General features: G+C 46.7%; 1 protein-coding gene across 1 annotated transcript in view; it reads left to right on the forward strand.

Annotated features, from left to right (window-relative positions):
- LOC118771737 (protein piccolo-like) overlaps positions 1–27,251 on the forward strand; it is a 95,221-nt gene extending 67,970 nt beyond the window's left edge. The window contains exons 16-31 of the mRNA XM_036519743.1: positions 226–293; positions 997–1,208; positions 3,276–3,326; positions 3,667–3,797; positions 5,687–5,713; positions 6,503–6,596; positions 7,374–7,445; positions 8,235–8,415; positions 9,856–10,059; positions 10,363–10,391; positions 11,060–11,915; positions 13,185–13,380; positions 15,669–15,751; positions 24,355–24,489; positions 25,562–25,707; positions 26,688–27,251. Coding sequence (XP_036375636.1) covers positions 226–293; positions 997–1,208; positions 3,276–3,326; positions 3,667–3,797; positions 5,687–5,713; positions 6,503–6,596; positions 7,374–7,445; positions 8,235–8,415; positions 9,856–10,059; positions 10,363–10,391; positions 11,060–11,915; positions 13,185–13,380; positions 15,669–15,751; positions 24,355–24,489; positions 25,562–25,707; positions 26,688–26,831 — 2,629 coding nt within the window. The 3' untranslated portion in view covers positions 26,832–27,251. The remainder of the gene's footprint in view (positions 1–225; positions 294–996; positions 1,209–3,275; positions 3,327–3,666; positions 3,798–5,686; positions 5,714–6,502; positions 6,597–7,373; positions 7,446–8,234; positions 8,416–9,855; positions 10,060–10,362; positions 10,392–11,059; positions 11,916–13,184; positions 13,381–15,668; positions 15,752–24,354; positions 24,490–25,561; positions 25,708–26,687) is intronic.
- The last annotated feature ends 301 nt before the right edge of the window (positions 27,252–27,552 follow it).

Consider the following 27,552-nt stretch of genomic DNA (forward strand, 5'->3'; position numbering starts at 1 on the left):
ACCGACTTTCCACTGTTTAAAGTAGACTAAATGAGTAAAGTGCAAGTATTATACATCAAGCCTTAAATAGCTTCTGTCTCCAGTACGCCAGCGAGAGGGAGGTAGGAGATTATTCACTGGCTGATTCGGCCTTCCTCTCTCTCTCTCTCTCTCTCTCTCTCTCTCTCTCTCTCTCTCTCTTTCTCTCCCTTTCTCTCCCTCTCTCTCTCTCTCCCTCTCTCTCAGAGATTTGAACATGCTGTCGGATTCTGAACACCCCCAGCACCTGGAGCTGCACGATCAGACAAAGGCTGGTAGGTTTTTCTCCCACGATGCCTCGCTTCCCTGCCTCTGCCCGGGGCCCGGTGTTTATTAATGGAAGGAGGATGAGATAAGGAGCGCGCTCCCCAGCCGCTCGGCAGTCGTAGAATTGACGTCAGGGCCGGCCGCCCGTCCCGCGCTGGCGTGGGCAGGCTGACTGGGACCCCCGCTGCTTCAGCGTCTGAGCCGGCGCGATGGCAGGTACCGGCTTTTTCTCTTTACTTTTTTGTTTGGTGTTAGTTAACCACCTCCTAACTCCAGATGAAAGCTGACCTATTTCCCGGGACTTTCTGACAAACGTGCTCGCTTAGACTCCCGGGAGAGAGCCGGGGATGCGTTTGATCTGGGGACTCGAAGGCCTGCTCCTAAAATACTCTGGAAACAGCACAAATCTCCGCCTTCATGTCTGTGATTCACAGAACAGATTTTTTTTTTCTGCCGTCACAGTGATTCCAATTCTGTGCAGTTTGGATTGATATTGACGTCATTATTTTGTAATATTTTACACAGTGCCCGTTTATACTTACACTTCACTTATATTCAATACAGAATCCTGGTTGGGTACCCAAGAACACAAAACGAGTGTCCATTCGATCCTACAGCAACCAGTAGGATTCAAGCCTAAAACAACCTGGTTATAAGTGTAGTCCCAAAGCTCCGCTCCACACTGCCGCCTACCTTGTGATTTATCTCCAGGAGACAGGCAGAGGTCCCCTGGAGTCGACCCCAAACAGTTGGCCGCGGAGCTACAGAAGGTCTCCCAGCAGCAGGCGCCTTCCACGGCCGCGTCCGCCACGGAGAAAGGACCCCACCCCCAGTCGGGCACTGCGTCGGCTGCCTCGAGTGCCGTCCCCAGCCCAGGCCAGCCGGGCTCGCCCTCCGTCAGCAAGAAAAGACACAGCAGCAAGGTGAGGGATATTGCTTGGAACCGGGCACGATCTGTGCATCAGACAGGAGCAAACCTGTAAAACGGCTGTGATATTACACACCTATAAAAGATGTCACTGTGCCCAACTCAGTTTGCAGGGATTATCACTGAGGTAGAGATTTGAATATTAAGCGGAGCGCAAATTGCATTTAAAATGTACACACTATGACTCCAATATTTCACTTTGCTGTAGTGCAGGCTGATAATTTGCGAATTTAACACGTTTTGGATGTTTATATCTTGCATGTTACTTTTTTGCTTGGCTTGTAACTGTTACTGCAGTTTAATGTTTGGCAATGTTTATGACCCAGTTCTGTCCTGTGTTAAATCGCACCTCAGAGATTTTTACATCAAATATAGCAACGTCTTCCTTAGCCAGAGTGCTGCAGCCAATTAGGAGATAATTCACCGTGTGTGGGTAGCAGGGGCAGGCGTTTTGGCAAACGTGTCACCCGCAAAATATATGATGGGTCACTCTTGAGGTGCAGACTCTTGGCGTCTGGGGGAGACAGTGATTTAGGAATAAGAATGGGGGGGGGGGGGGGGTGTGCTTTACAGGCTTTTTTGCTAAATCCCCATTCACTCAGGAAAATCACATCCACCACCTCTCCTTCCTCTCTCCTACCCTCGATACTTAAATCCCCCCTAAATCCCGTTACATCACAGCCAAGAATAATCACAGAATGCATTTCCTTCTGTTTGAACTGCCACTCAAAATCAAATCTCTTTTCTGTCGGCAAATACTTTGGTTCAAAAGGCAGTGCTAAATGTCTTCAGTGACAGAAGCGCTAATGTAGTCAGGATCTCTTACATGAAATTTCTCGGTGAGACCTGTGTGAGGAGAACCCCTGTCTTTGTGCTTTTCCAGGGGGTGTTCTAATGTTTTGCGTGCAACTTCATCATGCTTTTTAACTCCTGTCCGTCTCCTGACCTAACTCTAAGCGGAGAGGTCGGGTGAGGTGGCGGGGGGTGGGGGGTCATTGGGTCACCTCACATGCCTTTGTAATTTGGGCGCAGTTGCATGAAGTTCATAGAGGCTCCGGACTGAACCTCTTCAGACTTGGCTAGAAAACCCTCCAGAAGGGAGGCTATGAATCACGCGATGTATAATGTGCATTTTCTCTTAGTTTAGACGACGAAAACAGAGACAGTTTATAGAGGAAACCTGCATTCATCCAAGTCCCTTGTATTACTTGCTGTTGTGTGTATCACCCGGGCTAGAACACACAGCATTTGGCAGAATAGGTTAAGCTCCATGTCACACAGAGGAATCTGTAAGTTTCGAACAGGTATGTTTATGGCTTAGCCTTCGCACCTAAATGTTTATTTTCGGCATTAATATATGCCATTCCTTTTCATATCCAGGGCCAACAGTTGCTCAAACATTATACATTTACATTACATTTAGTCATTTAGCAGACGCTTTTATCCAAAGCGACTTACATAGGTTGCAGTTCTTTACAATGTCATCTATTTATACAGCTGGATATTTACCGAGGCAATTGTGGGTTAAGTACCTTAAGTACCTTGCCCAAGGGTGCAACAGCAGTGTCCCGGCGGGGATCGAACTGGCAACCTTTTGGTTACAAGTCCTGCTCCTTAACCACTATGCTACACTGCCGCGCAGCCCTGCTCCACAGAGGTGCTTTAATGTAAATAGCCACCGGGATGAGGTTTTGAGTTTCTTTTATAAATTTCCATCTAAAATGTTGGCAGATTAGAGCCATATATTCAGCAATAATTTTCAGTTTTCTTTGTTTCTGCAAAATACATTTTCTTTACTTCCTTACGAACTGTCTGTGTAGAGTGCAGTATGTGTACTTGCACTTTAAACAGTTGGGTATGTACATAAGCGAACGAGATTTCTCAGCAGTTCAGAAACACTGCTACACCTGGGAGGCTGAAAATCGAAAGCCTTAATACAGGTGTAGTCCCCTGACCACCGCAGCACCCTGCTCCCGCTCACCCCCATTTCCTGAGAGCACTCCCCAAAGGGGAAAGAGCCAATCAGCTTCCGCCTATCTGACTCTTGCTGTCTGTTTCTCAGTCCACAGAAGCTGTAAAGACTCAGTCCCATCCAATCACAGGGGAGATCCAGGTACAGTGTGTGCTCTTGAATGCATTAGCGTGGACCTATAACTTTCCACTATAGTACCTCTTCGAAAACTTTTAAGTATTATTATTACCATCACAGATATCATCGTTGTATATTTAGTTCTCAATTTTTACATTTTTAACATAAACTGTTTACAATACAGACTATGTACATACATATGTATGCAGATCAGCATGCAAGTACTGACACAATATTCGATATACGTATATATCAGCCTTTGACGCAAAGCCTATTTTTCTCTGTTACTGCAGACAGCTGGGAAGCATTCTGTAACAAGGTGTGCATAATTATCCTAAATGTTTCTCCTAATCTGATTCCTCAGCTTCAAATCAATTATGATAAGAATCTCGGAAATCTAATCGTGCACGTTCTACAAGCAAGAAACCTTGCCCCTCGGGACAACAATGGCTACTCTGACCCATTCGTTAAAGTGTACCTGCTGCCAGGAAGAGGGTGAGTGTCAATCAGAACATTACCCAGAGCAGAAAAATTACTAATAGCTGTCTCATGGCAGTCAAATGAGTGTGTACATTTGGAATTATTTTCTTTGTCCCTGCTTGTCAGAATATTTTTTGTTAGAAATTAAAAGGCTGCCAGCATTAAAGCTTTCACCTCTGAGGAAAAAAAAAAAAAAAGGGAGAGTTTTTGGTTGGACACCCCACGCATTCGTGAATAGGTTTAAAGACCGTCCACTGTGTGTGCTGGGCATGTTCCACCAAACTCCATCCCTGCGTTTCACCTTATTATACTCGCTGAATTGCTCCAGGCAGCTGGAATAATGATTTCAATCTTCTTCAGATATGTTAATGTAAAATAGGAACAAGTTGAGAAAGAAATGGTCAGACCGCTGCCTGCTGTGCATACTAAAGGCTGACAACACGAGGAAAATGTCACAGAATAATGGCAGCGCTGGTTCCCCACAGAGATGAATGTAGAATACCGTGGTACATTGTCCAGGTCCAGGTGAACTTCTCCTCAAGTCTTTCAGCTAAATGCCATACCGCTGCCGGCATCTGACCCAGGGACAGTTTCAAGGAGCCTTGCCTTCATGTGTGAAATTGACTTTGATCTTGACAGTGGGATGAATATATTGTGATTCAAGAGGAGCTTTTTTTTTCCCTCTAATCAGCGGAGTGATAGTCTCATGTCAACATAGTGCAAGAGGTCTGGAGAGGTTATTCTCGCTCTTGCTGATGGTGTTTGTCATTTCTTAGCTAATGATCTCTTTGTGTTTTTTCTTTCCTTGATGCTCACCAGAGGCCGGAGCGTGTGCTGACTTTGCTAGCATTTGATTAGCGTTTCTTTAACCTTAATTTGTTGTTGTTCAGTAAAAAGTATAAAATGAGCCACTGTATTTAACTGGATATTCTGTGCATTTACTGAATACCCACATTGTGGCGTCCAGTCATTCTGCCAAGTTTAAGTTACTTACTTAAGTATAAATGCTGTACTTATTGTCTATTGATAAGCACTTGTCATATTTTTGCATGGCCTAATTATGTTTTAGTTAAGTAAATGTGTGAAATGTTAAGATAAAGGCTGAGAATAAGTAGTTTTAGATTAGTACCTTATGCTATTGAGGTGCCCCATAATTAATTCTCTTCTCAAAAACCTATAATATGTCAGTTTCTCCACTTTCAATAGCACAAAATACGAGGACATGTGTGCTCAACTGAACCATTTTCCCCTCTCTTCCCTTTTGTGTTTGATTTACCTTTTAATTAGTAATTATTTCAGTTTGTTCTGGTGACGTTCGTCAAGTAGTATAACTTGTCGTTTCTCTTCGCTGAGGAAAGGAAGTCCTGAGAAGAAATCTTAAATCTCCTTCCTCAATATTTGTGAATATTTTATTGAACAATATTTATTAATGAACTCTACAGCACCTTCCCCCAAGCCAGGGGGGAATGTCCAATACTTACATCATCTTCTCCAGCACTTCCAAACCTTTTGGCGTTGACACAAAGTCGATGAAAGACATATTTGAGATTCCGCCGTTATCTTAACGAGATAGTACCCCCCCCCCGTCTCTGAACTTCTTTTACAGGAACCAGTCTGAGAGCAAGCCACAGAATCGATGTGTTCTCCACATAGCATGTAATAGTATCTACACTCTCGCGAAAGCCGTGCCCCGATTGTTAACGTGATTATACGCCGTAATGGCCGTCTCCCCACTAACTATCGGTGCCCATTTTCCTTCCCTTTAGGCATGTAACTCTGACTTTTATTTTTCCTCTCTGTTTGTCTACCCTCCCTTCTCTGCTGCTCTGATGTTGTTTTTCTTTTCTTTTTCTTTTATTGTCTTGTCAAACTTGCTTTTGCTGCAAACCCCTGGACATTTTCAGCCAAGTCATGGTTGTCCAGAACGCAAGGTAGTGTGAAGCTTCTCTGTTTTTTTTTTTTTTTGTTTTGCCTTGCATATGCCCACGCCATTCCAGAGCGTGAGTCGTTTGTTTTTTTTGTTTTTGGCCTCCTTGTTGGGGTTAGGCTATGCTTCTACCCGCCGTAGGTACGGGGTGCTATCTCCAGAACCAGTCAGCCACTGTAGACGTCCTAGGATTGTCTAATAGCGTCTGTGCAGGTGCAGAAAAAGCCATCTGGATGCTCCGCCTCAAAGGACACAAAACTGTCCTTGATTGGATGCTAAGAGGGGAGTGATTGCCATATAGTATTAGACAATCCCATGGTTTCATCTCACGTCTGTGTATCATACATGTATATATAGTACACATACGTGTGTGGGTGTGTGTGTTTGCAATATGATGAGATACATAGAGTACATGTGCACTCATTGAAAACTCATTGTTTGCGGATGCATTCATACAGTAGTTGCTTTAGGCCTGTATTAATATGCCTCCACAAATGTATATGTTCATCATCACATGGCTTAAAAGAGAAATCCATGCATTGGGAATGAGCGTCAATATATGTGTTCTGGGGCTACGCCGGGCAGGACACGATATCACCACCGTGCTGCTTTTTCGTCAGATTCAGTCAGACAGCGTGACGTTCAGCTTCATTGCATGGTGAAGCTGTTCACGTTTTCAAATCGCCGAAGCGCGCGACACTTGCGACGCATTCCCGAGGTACCGCCGCGAGTGTCGCGCGCTTGTGCCCGTTCGTTGCTGTTAACACTGTGGCCGCGCCGTCCCCCCCCACAGCGCCGAGAACAAGAGGAGAACGAAGCACGTGCAGAAAAGCTTGAACCCCGAATGGAACCAGACGGTGATTTATAAAAACATCCACCTGGAACAGGTAGGCCACGCGTTTCCTTCAGTGCTGTTTCCGCCACTCACAGTGATCGCTTATTCCGTCCCTACAGCCTGAGGCGGAGGTCAAAGGTCGCGTTGCTTTGAGATGCAGATGGAAACTTTTGATTATTTCCCAGCTAAGCTAAGGATTCACGGGTTCATGGATTCTGCTCACTGCACCCCTTTTGAACGAATGAGGTACAGTCATAGCAAACCTATGTGAACAGTGTTGCTGGTTCTGTTTCAGTTTTCGTTATGTGTAATGGTTGTTTTTTATTCCCTGGGATCCTCTAGCCACGGCGCCACAGGCATAGTGTACAAATTCTCTAAAGTGCAAAGAACAGCATTTATTTTAGCTGGACTTATATACAAAGTCTGATGTCACTTCCTGTTTGCTGGTGTAACAAAGCCAGCTGCTAACAGCTGTGAATGCCATGGCTTAATCCATCCAGCATGTGGGCTGGTAACATGGAACAAGGTGAGAAATGAGGTCCTGGAAAGGAAGACGTATGAGTCACTTAGGTCCCCTTAGATTCCTGCTCTCTCGGTCTCTGCTTGTCTTTCAGCAGCTGAGATGTAAAAACAATCTGTCGACGACAAGGGGCCAAGGGTCTTTCCAAAAGGCTCACAGAGTGAGACGCTACAAGCGTCATGGATTTTTGACTGGGAGCAAATTCACTTGCCGTTTCTTTCTCCCCGGGTTGCCGAAGAAAGGTTGGAGTGCGCGCGACTGCCGCCGCAAGCTGTTTCAAACGCCTCTCCGTGTGTCTCTCCCCTACAGCTGAAAAAGAAGACCCTGGAGGTGACCGTGTGGGACTACGACCGATTCTCCTCCAATGACTTCCTCGGAGAGGTGAGTGGTGCACGAGCGGATGTCACCACATCTCCTTTGAAACGGACGGGGGTAGACCCCTAACACCAAAGTGTTAAGTCGCTGGAAGAACTTGAACTCTTCACCTCCCTTCCATGAAACGCATGGAATAATGCATGATCCTACCAATGGGTCTGGTGTATACATTTAATGTCTTGAGAAGGAATCTGAAGGACATGTTTTAAGAAGGAATTGCAAATTTCAGAATGTCCAGTGGGCTAGTGTGTGTCTATAGTATGGTGTTGTCCCAAATATATTTAGTATTTACTTAAACATAGACAGCAGATTAAAGATATTCTAATCAGAAAAAAATATATTTCAGCCACAATACTATATGCCTTTGATAACACTAAGGTAAAATAAGATTTGGTAAGTAGTTTTTGGGAAGACGTTTATGTACAGAATTAGGGCACACATACACAGACACACACACACACACAGGCACACACACACACACACACACATGCACACACACACACACACACACACACACACACACACACACACACACGTATACAGGTACACACACACACGCCTGTACACAGGTACACACACACACACACACACACACACACACGCCTGTACACAGGTACACACACACACACACACACATGCTTGTACACAGGTACACACACACACACACACATGCCTGTACACAGGTACACACACACACACACACACACACACACGCATATACATAGGTACACGCACACACACACACACACACACACACACACCCTTTTCCCTGATGGCCCGGCACGTGTGCTCCAGGTGCTCATTGACCTGTCGAACACGGCCCAGCTGGACAACACCCCCCGCTGGCTCCCCCTAAAGGAGCAGATGGAGAGCATCGAGCACGGGAGGCCCCACTCTGGCGGGGGAAGCCAGCAGTCCCCCAAGCCCTCCGTCATCAAAAGCCGGAGCCACGGCATCTTCCCCGACCCGTCCAAGGGTAAGGCACCCCCCCCAGGCCGGAGTTGCCCCTCCACATCCTCAGGTCTCCCACTTTTATTTACACCCCACATCGCAAACCATGCACTTACCTCTTGGTTTCTTTTAATTCACTCTACGCCAACCCCCATGGGAACACTCAGCCCCAGGCTTCAGACCTCATCCTTCAGCCCTGGATATCGCTGGCTCGATTCCAGGCTGTGCCACTCCATGACTGAGGCCTGCTTTGGTCCAGTGTTGCAGGGAAACGATATGATAGGACAGGGGTCCAGTGTAGCTCATTTCTCAATAAAGGGGCCTTGTCTAAGGAATCATCAATACTGTCCTCTTCAGTGGCAGTGATCACGCATCCAGAGGAAGTGGTTGTGAAAAGCCACAGGAAGTGGTAGTGAGCACCTGTATAGTACTTCTCATGCTCCCACCCCAGCACAGGCACAAGGGGGTCGCCGAGGGCAAATTAAGACAATAAATAATTTGCATTCGGAAACTAGGACAGGAGAGAGGGAGAGCCGCTTGTGCATTCATCATTTTAATATGAAAGTTGCCCAAGTAATGGAGAAAGTGACAGAGTCATGTTTCATTATCTTAATTAACTGATCCGAAAAGTGATCAGTCCCTGCCAAAAGCGGCCCCGTTACTGAAAGCATTCTGCTGAACAGCGCAGTAGTAGTCAAGAGAAGTCGCTCTAAATTTCTCTCTTCTCTGTGAAAAGCCAGGTCATTCCGGATGCCTGCCAGAGGGTTAGTTTCTTCTTTTAAGAATACAGAGGAACAGGCTGAGTAAAACCTGCACAGCACAGAGGTGAAACCGTTCAGAATCTGAGCCTATACATACTGTGTAGTTTGATTGGATGGCGTCAGCGAAGCCACGCCCACCCTCCAAGTGGCTCACTGTGATGGGCTCGGTGACCTGCGGTGTTGAAAAACAGTCACCGTCAGCACGTGAGCGTATCAGAGTAATGTATTTGCTATTCCCCGGCGCTCCTCCACGAGCACAGTTGCTGTCACTGTAGAGCCAGGCACAGTGTATTCGATTACCGATTGACAAAGGGGAAAGAATTCAAAGATAGATGGAGGAAGGGCGTCATTTATGTAGTGGCCATATTACACTGAACACGAGGCTTTGAGGGACATCCACGTTTCATACCTTTAGTCGGCTGGTGTTGTTGTGTCATTTACGGTTGGGCTACCTTCTAAAATCAGCGTGCAGCCATTCATCTGCTGGCCGCCATCTTGGCTGACGTCCACGCAGCCTCGATTTCAGTTCAAAATGGCTGCCGTCGCGGAAAGGGTCCAAGGTCCGGTCTCCAGGGCCGGGCTTTGGTGAAGTTCTTCCGGACACACAAACAACGAGCATCATGTTGAAAGTGTGCACACTGTAAGCTAAGCTTTGCCGTTTGGGGTTTGGTGATGTGAAGCCAATGACGGACCTGTTGTTTTAGACATGCAGGTGCCCACTATTGAGAAATCTCACAGTAGCCCCGGGAGTTCCAAACCGTCCTCCGAGGGACACTCGCGCTCTCACGGATCGCCCCGCAGTCAGAGCAAAAGCGGCGTCGCTCAGGCGCCCCCGGAGGACGCGGGCGTCGCCACAGCGGCGGCCGAAGCAGCCGCCCAGCAGCACCGCCTCCAACCAAGTAAAGAACGCGACTAAGCCCCACCACCCCCCCACCACCCCCTCCTCTGGCATGGCAGCTTCTCTCTCATCCGTTGCTCCCTCTCGTTCCTTCCGTCCTCGCCTCTCTGTCGTCTGTTTCCTCGTTCACCCTCTTCCGTGCTCCTTTTGGTTTACCTCCCAACCTCCCGTGAACACGGTTCTCTCACGGTTTGTCGTGTGTGTGCTTACCTGTGTGGTCAAAGACCTTCGCCGAGTTCACCCCCCCCCCCCCACCCTCACCCCCCCCCCCCCCCCCCCCCTACAAATTTGATTTCCCTTTTTGTGTCCCTAGAAAAGGGGAGTGAAACTGGCTGTTTCCAAGTGGATAAACGTCGCTTTAAACTTCATCTATCAAACAACCGTTAAACAGTTATCAGGGAGAAACGCTAACAAATATTGGGGTAATGCACTTTCAAAGTACGCCCCATCAAACTGAAATCTTAAATCCCGTTAAAATGACGTGAACAGAAAGTAGTTCCGAGATACGCCCCGAGTTTGAACAGTTCGTTTTATTCAAGGAGTCACAGTCTATTTTTAGATTACTTTTAAGTCTTTTAAGTCGCACAGATGTCTCCGGTGGCCGAACCAGCCAAAATTGATTTAATTTTCAGTGTGTAATAGTCCCTAAACATAAAATGATTTAATTAAACCATGACAGATGAAGCCGCTTGTCACTTCTCAGTGCAGTTAACATTAAATGACTCTAACACACAATATATGGTACCAAGCTAACATTCCCTTAAAGAACAGGCGGTGACAGAAAAGTCCCTCACGTCCGTCATGTTAAAATCCATGCCCGACACAGACGTGCCCACCTCTATGACCTCGACCATGGGGTGGCATGCAGGCAGATGAGTCCTCCAAGACCATAGAAATTCATGATAGCTAAAGGGCGCATTTGAATCCATGAGTGCATCTTCCCAGAATCTTGTTTCTACGATCCCCCCCCCCCCCCCCCCCCCGTCTGTCTTCCCACCCCCAAAGTTTAGAAACCAAGGCTGGGATCGCACTCCGGGCCGGGCCATGTTGAGGCCTCACTGGCCCAGTCTGTTGAAGCGTTTCCGCTTCCTTCAACGCCCGCTCCCCGCTCCTGCGCTGTTGCGCAGCACCTCAGAAGTCAGCGAGCTTCGCGGCTCTTCTCCCCGACTCAAGCTCAAGCCCGAGAATCGCTCGAACAGCCAGTTTTGAAGCCGCTCGACCCTTTCGAGTTCCCGTGCATGCGGTGTGCTCCTTTCTCGTCTTCTTTTTTTTTGGTTTTCTTTTTTTGTTTTCTCTCTGGTGTCTGGACCACGACGCACCTCAGTAGAGACGATGACCCGCACGCCTCTCGGAGGGAACGCACGTGCGTTGGTTTTTTTTTTTGTTGTTTTTTTTTTTTTGGTGCATGCGCCGACGCGTTTTACAGTAAGCTGGGTCCATGCGAGGATACACACTCTGGGTTTCCATTTCGTCCCTCTCGCGCGGGCGCCCCCCCCCCAACCCCCGCAGTTCATAAGAGCGGTCAGGCAGGCCGCGAGAAGAGACGGCACAGACACGGCCTAGCCGGAGCACTGACAATACAAAGGACTCAGTCTGACTATCTGCCCGCGCCGGCCAATGACGGCAAAGACACGAATCACCTGACCATCAGGAAAGTGATGTCTGACGGGACACCAATCGCAGGAGGAGGTGAGAAAAGTACGCCTCGTCTCTCTGGAAAGGCAAGGGTTTTTTTTTTTTTAATGCCGTGCAGGCACTTTCTGCCCTCAGCAACTGATCCTGGATCAGAGTTCAAATTAGACGCCAAATGGATGGGATCGGGAATGGGAGGCGGGCGGTCTGATCGTAGATCAGTTGTCATGGACTGAAAGTACCCAGGGTTTAAAAGCACACTTAAAACATAAAAGACCTGTTACCCCCAGTAATTCATGTTGCAAGGCATTTCTCCCTTGGTCAGCTAGTGGTTTGCTAATACCTGAAAATGATCATGGATAACAATCCTATGGATGTTCTTGTCTGGCTGTGAGAATGTTTTAAAGCCGGTGTGGTGGAGGATTTAAACTCATTTTGAAGGTTATATGTGGGCGTGTGCTGATGCATTTGTGTGGATGCATAATCACATAACTTCATGATACGGTATTAGTGAACACTTCAGAAATATCATTTTTCAGACACATGAGAAAATGCACGCATGAATTATGGTTATCAGTCTCATACCAAGCCACACATTCCATATCATTTTTTTCATATTTAATCTGCAGTAGTTTTAATTACCCCCATCTGTTTTATTTTAACAAAAAAGAACACTTTCCTATTTCGCCTGGGCGATTAATGCTGTTTACTGTCACAGTTATAATTACATTTGAAAAAATGATAAAACGGACACAGCGTGGTTCCAAACTTCTAACTGGGTGTTTAGGTACAACTCTGCGTAGGTACAACTGTATAGCTTAGCTATGTCAGCTAAGTAAGAACTAAATAGAACCGAAATAAAATTTCAATTAAAATGTAATCCACCTCATACAACTTACGTGATGAAAATAATGAAATAATGGACTGTGGAGATCTGTAGATTTGTTGTATATCTATTTGTTGTATATTAATTTCACTGATATGAATATGGCCCGATCACTTATGTGTGGCTTTGTGTATATGCACTGTACAGTATATTTGTGTTTGTGTACACATGTGAGGTTGTGTATTAAGTTGGTGTTATGTGTGTCCCACGTTCTGTGTAAGTCACGGGCGTCCTAATTCTTTTTCACGTCTGCATGCTCCGGCTGTGGCAAACAGTATGTTCTCTGCATCCATGGCTGCGTGTTTGTTTGGATAAAGGAAGCCCCTCTTGTGTGTTTTTGTCCCCGATTTTGGGGCGGAGCCGATCTCGAACGTGGGTTGTGTGAGCAGGGAAAAAGCAAGAGGTCTGAACCCGCTTGTTAACGCGAGGCAGACCCGAACGGCGCACCGAGCACAGCGTTCTGTGAACTGCGACATGGGGAATATATACGAACAGGCAGTGAAGATAGCCCTGCTCTCACTGTGACTCGCACTGGGTCGCTGTGACTCGCGCTAGTTCACTTCACACGGTCCTGTTCACACCGCGCCAGGTTCTGACAGGGGAGTGGGGGTTGTGAGGGCGCGCGGGGCGTCTCTTTAAATTTCCGACCGGTTCCCCCCCAGCGGCAGCTCGCCCCGGCCACCGGGCGACGGACACCCCTGCGACGACGGCGCCCCCCGCTGGCGGCCTGGGCGGCAGCGGCTTCGACCTGGACAGCGAGGGCGGCGGCAACGGCGACGCCATCGACAGCGCCATCTTCCAGGTTCCCCGAATGTGAGTCTGAACCCGCTTCTTTTGCTCTTATCCAGAGTGACTTACATAGGTCACAGCTTTTTACAATAATATCCATTTATACAGCTGGATATTTACTGAGGCAATTCTGGGTTAAGTACCTTGCCCAGGGGTACAGCAGCAGTGCCCCAGCAAGGAATCGAACCGGCAACCTTTTCAGTTACCTTTCAGTCCTGCTCCTAACTACTATGCTACACTGCCACACCACAGTTTGCCCAGTTTGCTCCCTTTCCCTCACAGTTTAGCCATAAATCTCTGTATTACATTTACATTTATTCACTTGGCAGACGCTTTTATCCAAAGCGACTTACATAGGTTACAGTTCTTTACAATGTTATCCATTTATACAGCTGGATATTTACTGAGGCAATTGTGGGTTAAGTACCTTGCCCAAGGTACTTAACCTTGGGCAAGGTACCTTTCGGTTACGAGTCCTGCTCTTTAACCACTATGCTACACTGCCGCTCCTGTAGTGAAGAGAGCTCTGTGTCACTACGCTCTGGAACATGGGAGAGAATTCAGTTAAAATTCCTATGAATAATGCAAAGTCATGAACTGTCCAGGCATACGATGACACAAGAGGAGGCGATGAACAATTGAAACACGGTCTTGCCATGGCCTTGCTGAAAGTACTGGGTGGCAGTGTAGCATAGCGGAAAGGGGCAGGGTACACAGGCCCATAACCAAAAGGTTGCTGTTTCAATTACCCACTGGAACGCTGCTGTTGTAACCTTCGGCAAGGTACTTACCCCAGACCTGCCTCAGTAAATACCCAGCTGTGTGAATGGATAACGTGAAACTGTAACCTCTGTGAGTCGCTCTGGATAAGAGGGCCTGCTAAATGACAATGATAGTGATTACATGATCAAGACACATACCACGCGCTTGGTGTGCATTTTCTCAGTAAGCATCCTCACCCAGGGCAATTTACATACCTCACAATTTTCCAACTGTCCACTTGCAGAATCAGATATTCACTGGCGAAATGTAGCTGACTAAATTGAAATATGTCGCTCAAGGGTACAGGAGTAGAGACAGTGTGGGTCTCGTTATGAGCTTCCTAACTGCCTCTCCACACCACGTTTAATGGTTTAAAGGCAACTATTTGTCCAGCAGGCCCCGAAGCCCTGTTAAAATTGCAGGTCATTAAAAAGATTGATTAGATAGATAGAATCTGGTGGTTCGGGGTGTGGCTAGAGCAGCACAATTGGACTGGTGTAAATATAATTTAAATATTTATATACTATAAATTATTTAGAGTGTCATGCAAAGCACAGTCAATCTGGAGGTTCATATCTGTGCCACGGTGTTCAGCTCAATCATATTAACAAAAATATTATCCGTAAAGGGAAACATCGCCATGTTATAAGTAAAACCCTCTGTAATTTACTCACTTTACCGTGCATATACAATGTATTGATATTTCATTTCCTTCCACTAAGCTCACATCCTACCCATTGCACCCCACTGCTGGGTCTGTAAACAGATCAATACCACTGCTCAGTCGAAGGCCTACAGCGGGGCGTTTGTAACGTCGATTGCTCTTTAAGGGATCTCTCACAGTGGAACTCGGGGTGAACGGAGCTTATTAAAGGGTCAAGAAAGTCCATTATTCAGTCGCAAACCCCCTTCCTTAACTCCAGTTGATGCGAGCGTAATTCATAATATCATTATCGGGGCCCAATACATGTATAAAGTGTTGCCTTAAGCTTTGCATGAATGCTCAGAAAGCCTTATGACAGAGGACACGAGTATGGTCGGGCTATAAGGGTTATGGCAGAGGTGAGAGAACTGCACAGCAGTCATGCCGTGAAGCCATGCGGTTCGTTACAAGAGCGCCCCTGCTAAACTAATGGCATGAACCCATTCAGAGGGTTTCTAAAGGAATTGCCGTGACAAGTGATATAAAAAAACAGGGCACGGCCAAGTGTCTCAATTCAGAATTATGGCAGAATTGAATGTGTTCATCCTTATAGCCTTTTCCCTTGAGATACCATTCACCAGCTTGTGGGTAATTGTATATGTATGTATATGATGTGTACTTTTATTTTTATTTATATATATATATATAAAAAATACATTTGAAAGGTCTTATTCGAAAGTTTGTTTTGACTTATACATTGTCAGTTGCTCTAGATAAGGAATCAGGTAAATGGAAATAATAAGGATTATTAATGACGATGATGAAGGTGGTGGTGATGATGATGATGATGATGATGAAGGCAGTGATTATAATGATGACATTGTGCTCTCCTGGGTCTTTCGAACAGTGGGAAGACAGTCCCAAACGGTACAGATAAGACCCGGGGACCGGACGCGCTGAAGCCGACGCTGGGGTTCGGGGATGCAGAAGGTGAGACACCATTTTGGAAGTCCAGGCCCGCGTTTCATTCAGCCGCAGCGCGCTACGCCGTAGCGGCAGGTGGGAAACGGCGGAAAAAGTAACAAGCTGCGATTCAACAAGTTCCAATGACGTCGTAAAGCGTTTCAGTTTGGATCAATCCGGGCCGCGTCATCACCCGGGAAGGGGGGAAACAATGAGCTGACCTCTCTCTGAACCACACAGTGTAACCGACTCATTTCAGAAGAAGTGATTGTCAGTTGATTACGCCACGGAGATATAAAAGTTGCGTTTCCACAAAAATTTCAGTCTTTTGGGTCAGTGTGGGTTTTACCTTTAGAAACAGGTTTTTGCCAAATAGAACGGAAGATGAGAAAGTGATTCCAGCTGTATTGGATTTTCGCATCGGAACAGACGGAAATCTGCATTAATCTGTCGGTCATTCTTTCAGTTCAAACGCTGTGCATTCCGTATTCCTCTCTCTGTGGATTCTGCCGACACAGTGCCCTGCCATCTCTTATTAACTCACTGGCAAACTGCCCCTGAGAGCTGGTGATCCCACACAGCAGAGAGAACAGCCGGTAGTGTGCGTATCGAGGGCGGACAGACAGATATATTAGCCGCCGTGACTTCCTGCGCAAAACCGCCATCCGCCGGGGCGCAGAAAAGACACAGCAAATCACAAAGGACGAGTCGGATAACGAGGGTTCCTCGGCGCAGTTCGCGCGGCCGAGATCTGAATCGCGCCCTGATCTAAATCAGGGCGATCTCCCCGAGACCCGGCGTCCATCAGTGACATTGCGAGCGCTTCGCTGAAAACCGGAGGGGAGATAAGCGGTCGGGGGTATCTCCTTATCGATTCGCTGCTCTCATCTCTCTGCCACGTGCAGCAACGGCGGTCACTCTGAACGCCTCTGACCCTTTCACGCGCACAAGCTGAGAATTTCGAGGAACCCTCGACCGCGTATTGCTGCTTGCCGTTTTCCTGATTAAAACATGAATCAAAAGCTGCGCTGTTATATATTATTAATGCATAACTGAGCTCCTCTCTTCGGTGTGTGGAGCGCTTCCTTTCCAACGCGCCACGGGGTCACGTGCGCGTAGACATCCTTCTAAAGCGTGCTATCGAAGGCACGTGTCTCGACCTTGTTACCAGAGCGACGCAAAAGACGTGCTGAATCAGACTGTACCCCGGGGGGCTGCATCGGCTCCCGGCGGGAGGGACGACCCCTTTCGTGGCATTGTGACCTCATGCGACGTCTGTCCAATCAGAGAAGGCTGGGTGTGTTGGCATGAGAGGAACGCTTGGCCACAGGCACATAGACTGCTCGAGAGACCTTGTGGTACGGAAGAACCTACACGCGGTGAGCAGTCACGCGGTATGTGGAGTACGCATGATATCCTGAAAGACCTCTACACTGTAAAAACACACACTGATTCCTCACATCTCCCTATGCCCTCATCTCCCGCCTGAGCTAGCGAAGCATACATGAACATACATTAGAGCCTTTCCCAAAAATGGATAACATGAGTTACTTCATATATACAAGCAGTGTTGCCCAGTTATATAACGCATTGCTTATATACTTTCAGTAAAATAGGACGATCATGGACACAGGAGAAGCAGGACCGTGAAGCGTTTACAGAGTACCGAATGCCGGGGTAAATCTCTCTGATGCATGTAGCACAGAGTACGGGTTGTGTAGCATTAAACCGGAGGCTTGCAGGAAAGTTAGAGGTAAAAGGTGTCCTGATTTATTTAAAGTATTGCAATTAGCATTCGCAAAAAAAAAAAAAAGTGATAATTGCTGTTAGCTGAGGAGTCTGTTGCCTTGTTGAGTCTCTTGTTAGCAGCTACTGCTGTGTAGATACTTGGTGATATATCACAAGCCTCAGGGAGCCAATGGGACAGCGTGTTCCGCCGAGGATACCACTGAAGCCTGGTGGTCCCCATAGAACAAAGAGTTTAGGATAAGACTATTTACTGTGATTTGTGCGTTTTGCTGGGTGAAGCTAATTACTGGAAGAACAGAAATCATGAAATGGCAGCAGGATATCGCTCCGAGTGTGGCTCTCGGTGCAGTTGATTCAGGAATGTCAATATGACCTGAAAGCTGTTGGCCCCTCTTTTTTCAAATCTCTTTGAATGCAATGATAAAACGGAGATTGGGAGCCTGTTTGAACACTCCCGTCTGTGATTTTGTTTATGTCACACTGTCACCGCGGAATTAAAAATGATCCTGATTTTAAAATGTTTTCATTTCGTATTTCCCAGTAGCCACAGAGATTAGAATTTACCACATCAGTGGACTGACAGCCAGGAAAGTTTTTAGAGACACACTCTAAAAAAAAGAGTGTGTAAAGAATTGTGGGAAGGCAAGTTATAGTCACCCCTTACATTCAGAAAAATCCCTGTGAGGTTGCGTAACAGATCAGTTATGGTTTGGCTGTCCAATCTGCTGTAAAGCTATCTCCATCTAGTGGAAAGACTGTGACATCCCGTGAGAAAATATATTTGCTGCCTGCAGCTTCCTTTCAAAGGGAAAAAATGTGAAAATGTTTCTATGAAGCATTGACCTGGACACAAATCATTTATGAGAGCAAGGTGATAAGCTGAAACGAATGAACGAACGAACGAACGAACGAACGAACGAACGAATGAATGAATGACTGAGTGAACTGTAATGCTGAGTGAGCTTGAGGCACTTATTGCCCTTAGTAACAGATCTTGGGTCAGAATCAAAATTTTACACTTAACAGTTGGGGGTTAGGATTGGGGGGTGGTTACGCTGACCTTGGATCAGCTGGCAAAAGTACCCAGAGCATTATGACATCACGAACGGAGGAGAGTGAAGTAGCGGTGATTGGAGCGGCGGGGGGGGGGGGGGGGGGGGGGGGGGGCGTGACTCTATAAATAGAAGCGAGCGCCCGCAGATGGCTCAGCGGGAAGGGGGCAGGCCAGTTAGCAAGCGCACTCCCTGGAACAGGTACAGGTAATGAGCTCCTGGGGGGGCGGGGGGGCAAGACAGCCAACCTGCGATTAGGCCGTACAAATCGCGCGGACTCCCTCGTTAGCACGCTCCGCTTAACGAAGTTCCCGTGCTCCCGGTGTCGCTGCTTTCAACCCCACGGACGCTGGAAGCGGATTATTATTAGGAAGATCAAACACAGGGGGCTTAGAGCACAGACTCCAGCCATGTCCCGGTGTAATGGCACAGTTTGTGCGGTGTAGCTCATTATAAAATGCCCATTAATGCTGACACTCTGACCAAAGGTGAGGTATCATTAGGATGGAGATAGGTTACTCAAATGTACTGACATCATTCCTCCCGCCACCACTTGAGAAATCATTGATTTTTAACTCAGTGTTGCTAAACTCACGAATGGTGCGTAAGGAGGGACATTCAATTCCTGTTTAATTGGATGTGTAATTGAATGATTGTGCCGGCCTATTAGACAAAACCACATCTAAGGGTATTTTTGCAGCTTGCGAAGAGAGACAATTTTCTTTATCTCAGTGAAAAAGCTTTTTTGTTAAAGCAAAGGTGAATTCATTTGGCAGTTCATTTGGCAGTGTTAATTACATAACCCAACTTAAGTATACAGAAACTCCAGTCGAGGGGTAAATTAAAATTCAGCTCATTTGTGCATTGATAATTTGTGTTGTGTCTAATTACATGTTTACTGAATGTGGCATCCCACTCTCAGACTGTATTCAAATACATTATGAAGTGAAATGAATAACAATGGCATGCAAATTCATTGTTAGCCTTTTATTTGGCTGTGTGGCTGTGGTATATTTTACATTACATCACATTATTGGCATTTAACAGACACTCTTATCCAGATGCAATTCTGGGTTAAATACCTTGTCCAAGGGTACAGTAGCAGTGCCTCAGCGGGGAATCAAACCGGCAACCTTTTGGTTATGCGTCCTGCTCCTTACCACTTTGCTACACTGCCACCATTTTTGCATAACTTAGAGCAGTTGATATATCAAAATCAGAAAACTAGCCCCTCGCCTACACACTGGCAATCGTTATGAAATAATAAATGAATATAAAGAAAAGATTTCAGTCGATGCTTTGGCTGATGCCATCAGGCAAAGTGCAGCAAATTCACCGCACCTGGCAAAAAGCTGTTGTCATTTCTTTGGTGTTTTCCACACCATCCAATTTCCCGCTTGTATAATTAAGACATCCATTTTAATTTCCCAATTGGCTCGTCCTATTCCTGTGGCTTGCAGCCGAGAGCGGCAAGACATGGCCGCCGTCTGAGCCACGCCAGGGTAGAGCAGCGGGGCCTCGTGAAGTCATTGACCACTTGGCGGGACAAAGCCCTCGCAGCCCACGACCTACCACAACCCTCCCTAATGTCCAGGGCCCTGTGCAGAACGGGTGACAAGCCACCTCAGCGCAGGCGGGCGAACTTCCACCCGCATCCTGCAGGTCTATTTCAGCCCAGACGCTGCGCTAATTACGCTAAGGTGTTTAATTATTGAGTGAGGCTGGGAAGACTCTAGAGGGAGCGCTCAGCCTCAGAGAGCCGATATCGTCCGGTCCTCCTCCCCTGCAGTGTTTTACGTTTTCCCTATCAAGCATCATCGTACCCGCATTGTTAAATCCTCAGTTTCAAACACTTACAGTGCCAGCCAAAAGTCTGGACACACCTTTCTTTATTTTTACTATTTTTTCACATTTTAGAACAATAGTGAAGACATCAAAACTGTGAAACAACACAAATGGTATTATGCAGTGATCAAAAAAAGAGTGTTCAATAAATCAAAACTATCTTATATAAGTTTCCAGAAATATTTTTTATAATTACAACTTTTTAGGCGTAGACATCAACTTCACTATTTATATTTGTCTAAGGAACAAATTTCGAGCATGTAAGCATAAGTCTTTACATCAAAATGTCTTTGAATGCATGTTTCCCATTATCTTAATCAGAGGTGTACAAACCTTTGACCAGTACTGTACAGGAATAAGAATAAGTATGGCTTCATTTCTATTCTTCAATTCGTGTAATTCATCTCATGTTAGGTGCCAAATAAATTTTCCTCAACATCTCTCTCTGTTCAGGTAGCTTACAATTTTTAACTCTGAGTACAAGGTTTTTTTGGATTTAACCCTGTCTGTTTACCTGCTTACCCTATGCTGTGTGCCATTGGAGAACTACAGCTGCTTCAGGTTTGATTGGAGCCACATGGAGCTTGAGGAATGTATTCTATTTCATGTGTATTTCTACTGGACACTGACAACACCCATAGTTTTTATCCCCATTCATCACCATTCCAGTAGCCATCCATCCTGAACTTCCTTCTCAGTGAATCCAGTAATATACCCAAGCTAGGTAGTTTGAATTCTGGTGTTATATTGGTGGGAGATGGTTTCTGGGTTTGAAATGGGGTGGAAGTGTAGTGTAGTGGTAAGAAGCAGGACTCGTAACCGGCAGGTTGCCGTTTTGATTCCCTGCTGGGGCACTGCTGCTGTACCCTTGGGCAAGGTACTTAACCCAGAATGGCCTCTGTAAATATCCAGCTGTATAAATGGGAAACATGTGAACAAAACTGCAACCTCTGCAAGTCACTGTGGATAAGAGCGTTTGCTAAAGCCAATGATGATAATAATGAATAATGAAATGAATACTGATACCTCACATCAATAATCTCAGCCGTTTTAGCTCCTCTTTCACAATTAGCCACAGTTAGGGACCAACTGTAATTGCTGCGCTTAATGACTAAATGAGTAAAGATGGTAAATAACACAGCTTAGGCTACTTGCTTGGCTGCAGGCCTTATCCGGAGTTACTTAGCTTGCACTAATCATTTTTGCTTGTTGTTATTATATATTCATAGAGTTGCATATTCACGGAAGAGATTCAGGCTGAGCAGTCTGGTAAAAGCATCGTGGCAGTGCACACCTGGGAATAAAGCCTGCAACCCTCTGGTGATAAACCCGTATCCACAGCGACCCATAACTGCTTATGTTTCAGTCCTGTTAGCAGCTGGTAGAAGGGCGGTCCTGGCCTGATTATATTAGCACAATGAGGAAATAATGGGTTTTGAAACCGGAGCTGGTGAACCGATCGCCGGGGTCAGCCGCTAATGTGAGACTGGCTTTGACAGTGTAATCGGGTCTCGCTCGGAACGCTCATAAGAGTGTATGACAGGCAGGGAGCTTTGAGCAGCTACGAAAACTGAGCATGGCTCTAGATATGCGTAATTATACAGGTCGCGCTTTTCTGAACTCGGCGTGGACTCATTCTCCGAACAGAAACGGCATTTCTAGTCTCTTTATAATTCAGACGGGGCCTTGTACAGTGATGACCTGCCGTTTATTCTGTAATTAACAGAGGTGACTTCATGTTTCCTTAATTATACAAGCATCTCACTCTCTGTGAGAGCAGATTTGAACTGACCGTGTATGTTTATATGCGGTTGGCATATTAAAAAGTAAAGCCTGAAGTAAATGTCAGAATTGTCCAATCCTGTCCATTTGTGTTGTGGGCCATTAGCTGAGCTCTGGGTGTGGGAAATTACCAGGAACCAATGGATATGCATAAAACAGCGCACTTCATTGCCAGTGGGAAGGATTCACTCATATAAAGGTAAACTTACCTTTGGCCTTCTCTCCTGCTGACAAGAAAAAGGTGGAGAGGAATGGCTCCCTCTAGTAGAGAGAGGTGGGTATGGCTCCTTTTAGTGCTTGAAGTGTGGCTGGCACCACACTTGTTGCTTTGCCCTCTGCTGGTCAGTGCTGGAACTACATCACAGTTTAAATTCAAGTTTAGCAATCGGTTATTGCTGTTGCTGCTAATTTCTTGGCCTGTCCAAGCAGGCCATATTGGATTAGTAATGTGCTGTCCGAAATCCTCTGTCAGGCAGCTGGCCAGGGCCCAGACACAGTGCCACCACACATCAGTCTAAAAGCAATTACAAATTTAATCGAGCATTGTATTTTTTGTTGGTTTCATTAACTGCGTATTGTTACTGACCTTAATCCCTCCCCGCTAACAACCGCTGCTTTGGGTATTTGATGTTTATTCCATGTGTAGTATTGTGATGTATTTTGGATTCTGTGATCTAGCAACTGACGTATGGTAGTATACTTGGCTTCCTTTGTCTAGTCAGATTACACAAGTTAATTAAGGGTAGGGCTTTAACAATGTTATGCTCATTCTCACTGGTTGTTAGCCTGGTCTGACACTGGTGCTCATTTAACTCGAATGGATACTCTTGCGTTCTATTATGCTGGAAGTCACTCGGAATAAGAGTGTCTGCTAAATGCATGCAATGTAATGTATAAACTAAGATAGAGATGTTGCTTGTTGTCTTCGTTAAAAGGACAAACCGTTTTGCAGCTGGATTGAATTTGGGTCCCGGTTTGTGCGCTGGAGTTGGGACACTAGGGGAGTGTCCCAGTTCTGGTTTAATCGTGAGGCAGGCGACGCTGGGAGAGCCAAGGCAAGCTGATGTACTCGCCCTGTGTAATGGCACATTGCTGCAGGCACCACGGTCATTGATTTCAGCATGAGGGAGTGCTGTTGGTTTGCATTTGTTTACTGAAAGACCAGAGCCGGAGCCCCTTATTCACCTTCAGCGCTGTTGGTTGAGGGATGTCATGGCTGGGGGGGGGGTTTGTGTCCATGGAGACTGATGATCGAACGTTGGCGTTATTTCACGCCCGGGCCATTGTACTGGCTTTGTTGTAAGACCCCCCCCCCTTCACTTCTTCTGCATCAACGAGGAACCACCCATCCCCCACCCCGGGACGCCATTACCCACAATGCACCTCTCCTCCCCTCGCTCCAGAATAGCTCATCTGTCAAGCTCCATTCTTCCAGCTCATTTGAAAGTACTCCGCATGGCTAAGAGCATTTCGAAGGATGACAGCGATGCATTTTGCCCGTGGCAGGCTCCTACACAAACTCCTCACCCCGCGCGAGCCTAAACCCATTGATCTGGGCACGTTCCGTGGGATTTTGATGGCTCACGCCAGCTCCTGCTCCTCATGATCTGAAATGCCATGCCTTTCGCTTTGATCAGCCTTTAAAGGGATCTGCTTTTCCCTAAGCCAGAGCACAGACACAATGCAGATGACTTACAGTGTGCCTGACACTGAGCCGGGCTGTTTGCGACTGAGCCGATTCGGCGGAGCACGGCGAGTGGCACGTTAGCGGCTCGTTACGGGCACGCTACCGCGTGGCTTTGTTCCAAAAGGACCCCCCATTCCCCGTGCGTTGGCTTGCCGATGTCTGTGGTGTACAGATTGCTCTATGCGTCACATTGTCCCCAAGCACAAGCGGATTCTCCTTGAGGTTTGCAATTCACAAATCTAATTGGGTTTCAGAAAGCTCTAACCCTGCTTTGTCCGCCTTCCGGAGTTCAGACGACTTGAAATTGGACTTTAAATTGGCCCCGACATCGACAGTCATTTACAATCAATGAGGCGACAGCCCGTGTTTTCACAATTACAGACGGATCGGTGTATCAAACGCTCCGCAGCCGCTGGGTGTTTAGTGAGAACGCGATTGTCCAGCGCATTGTTTCCGGTGTCCGAGCGTTCCTTACGAAAGCCACCGTCTCTGCCTGCCTCCCTCCCTTCCTGCAGGTAAAACGCAGGTGATGGGGGAGATCAAGATCGCACTGAAGAAGGAGGTGAAGACCGAGGGAGAGCAGCTCATCGTGGAGATCCTCCAGTGCAGGAACATCACCTATAAATTCAAGACTCCTGACCACCTCCCAGGTAACCGTCGGGGAACACCGCTGCAGCATTGGAGGAGCATTGTGAGAACGTTACACAGGCTGCGATTTGAGGCCGGGTCTAAGCTGGTACGATGCTGGCTTTCTCCATGTCATTTATGGAGTACCTCTTCGCAGGGGTTCAGAATAGCTGACCTAAATTTTGCGTGTCCCTGCGTTGAGGTGACCTGCATAGGGGGCAATGTTTCATCATTAGCTCTACCTAATGCCATAAAACTAAAATTCACTACAGACAATAAAGCTCTTCCCTTTAAATATATGTTCCACAGTCTCATAACGTCATAAGCTAAACTGTTGGACCAATGAAACATTAAGCTAAATCGGGAAGCAAGCATGAACACTTACCTCAACATTAAGCTTCATGTCAAGGACATTTACATTTTACATTTACATTTATTTATTTAGCAGACGCTTTTATCCAAAGCGACTTACAAAAGTGCATACAGTAGGTACAGCGACAGTACGGGGACAGGATGTGTACAGTTCCACAATGAGACAGTTCTCAGCTGAGAGCAAGGTCTGTTTGAGGACGCAGTACTATCAGATTTTTACAATTACAGCCTAAAGGGCCACTAGTACGATATACTTTCGAACGGCAAACTTCAACAACTTCAAAACGGCACAATGAGCGTCAGGGTTAAGGCGGCAACAAGAGACAAAATTTAAAAGCACAATTTAAAAAGCACAGCAATTTTTAAAAAGCACAGCAATTTACAGCACTGATGGGCGGGGGGGGGGGGGGGGGGGGGCAGCAATTGTGTGCTGGGTCAGTCCAGGTAGAGTCTGAAGAGGTGCGTCTTCAGGCCCCGTCTGAAGGACTGGGGTGAAGGAGCTGTCCGTAGCGAGACCGGGAGTTCGTTCCACCACTGGGGAGCGATGTAGGCGAAACGAAAGGACATCGCTCATGATGGAGTCTCGTTAAAGACGGTGTAGTGACCAAACTGACCCCTGCAGAAGTATTGCATTGCAATGGTAAAATCAAATGGAATACTTGGTTCTGACACACAGTACTTCGTCATGGAGAAAAGTGTTGCTTATTTCTGTTGTGTGCTCAGACCTGTATGTGAAGCTCTACGTGGTCAACGTGGCGACGCAGAAGAAGGTGATCAAAAAGAAGACGAGGGTGTGCCGGCACGACCGAGAGCCGTCCTTCAACGAGACGTTCCGCTTCGCCATGAATCCGGCGGGACACTCCATCCAGGTGCGGGAGAGACCAGCAGCGCTAATCCATGCTAATTAATAATGCTAGCCATGTGTTACGTGTTGTCACCTGAGCCTTTATCTCTGACTGCTCTGAAACTTGTGAATAGTTTGATTTGTTGATCGGTTTGTTAGTTTGTTGAGAGGAGGTACGCTCCTGAGCATACCTGAACAGCGAACATTAATTAGTTAAATGGTAAATCGACTGCATTTATACAGCGCTTTTCTACTCATTTGAGTACTCAAAGCACTTTACAGTTATATGCCTCACATCTACCTACCAGTGGCAGAGGCTGCTATACAGGCTTACCAACTGGCCACTGGGAGCTGTTGGGGGGTTCAGTGTCTTGCTCAAGGACACTTCGACACTCTGCCAGGATGAGCCAGATTCGAACCAAGGACCTTCCAATCCCCAGTCGACTGCTCTATCTCCTGAGCTACAGCTACTGTACTTTACTGAGCTCTGTAAGTTAATGTGGGTGTGAGGCTCAGCTTGACGTGGCTTTAATACAAATGCGTTGTAGTTTGCCCTTAATAATTAGCGAGATTTACTTTTATTCTATGATTACATAAATTTGTTAATTTCAGTGAACACCAAACATTGCATAGTGGGTAAAAAATTGATTGACTGTATAAATAAAGGTAAATAAATACAAATCTCCTTACAGTGGGAATGAATGGAAACCTTTAGACTAGCAGCTTCTAGACAGATGTAAATGCATAAATAAGGCAAGAGGTAAAAAGAAGAAAACATCCACAACCAGATTTACATCTTCTCCAAGGTACGGCACAGTGGCTTTGAAGGCATCTAAACAGAGGTAATCCAAATATAGTAATACACTCTTACACCACTGCTCTAATAATGTAATAATCATAGATCCGGAATCAGAGAGAGAAAGAATTCCGCAGTACTGTCGTAGGGTTGGCTAGATTTCTGTCCTGACTGTAGCCGTATGATTATTGCTGTTACCCCACTTCCAGCTCTTCCTGGTGTCCAACGGGGGGAAGTTTGTGAAAAAGACGTTGATCGGAGAGACCTACATCTGGCTGGACAAGGTGGACCTGCGGAAACGGGCGGTCAGCTGGCACAAGCTTCTGGCCAGCTCGACGCAGACCCAGTCGTAGATGGGCGCGGCTCGAGGACGAGGACAAGGACGAGGAAGAGGACGAGGTCGAGGATGGGGGGGAGGAGGGGCGACCGCCTGGCCGGGGTCTTCAATCAGAGGACAGTGCTCTGTGTCTGTCGCTGTCGGGCGGCCGGCAGAGGGGAGAGCCGGCCGCGCCGAACTCCACGCCAAGGGGTTTTAGGGTCACGGCCACCGTTACCTGTCCCGGTCCAATCCATACACAGGATAACCTGGAGAGACACAGAGGCCTGCTGCGAATGAGGGCTGGCAGGAAGGCAGAAACAGGCAAGAGGAGATCCCTGCAATCACCTCTCAACAGGGAATCAAACACACAGAACCAGCTAGGATGGGGTACGAGATGTCAAGGCTCTAGTAGAAGCTCTACAATGTAATGATGTCACTTCCTCCCTCCAACCCCCCCCCCCCCCCCCCCCACCAACACACACACACACAAACACACTCACGCAGCACAGCCCCTAGAGATATCATTATCATACTGCCATTTTATTTGGCTTAATTTGCACCATTGATTTCCAGTGCTGTTTGCATCGCAGTGTCCCTTAAAGCGGCAACGCAACTCATTCCAAATAGATCACTATAATTATTATTCTCATTCTAGGAATGACATGAATAAATCTATGAAAATGCAGTTTGTATTATTATTTTTCTATTTTATTTTCCTCCAGAATGCTGGATTATATTATCTGAAGAATTATGGT

Source organism: Megalops cyprinoides, chromosome 25, assembly GCF_013368585.1.
Source record: "Megalops cyprinoides isolate fMegCyp1 chromosome 25, fMegCyp1.pri, whole genome shotgun sequence".
NCBI classification, from domain to species: domain Eukaryota; kingdom Metazoa; phylum Chordata; class Actinopteri; order Elopiformes; family Megalopidae; genus Megalops; species Megalops cyprinoides.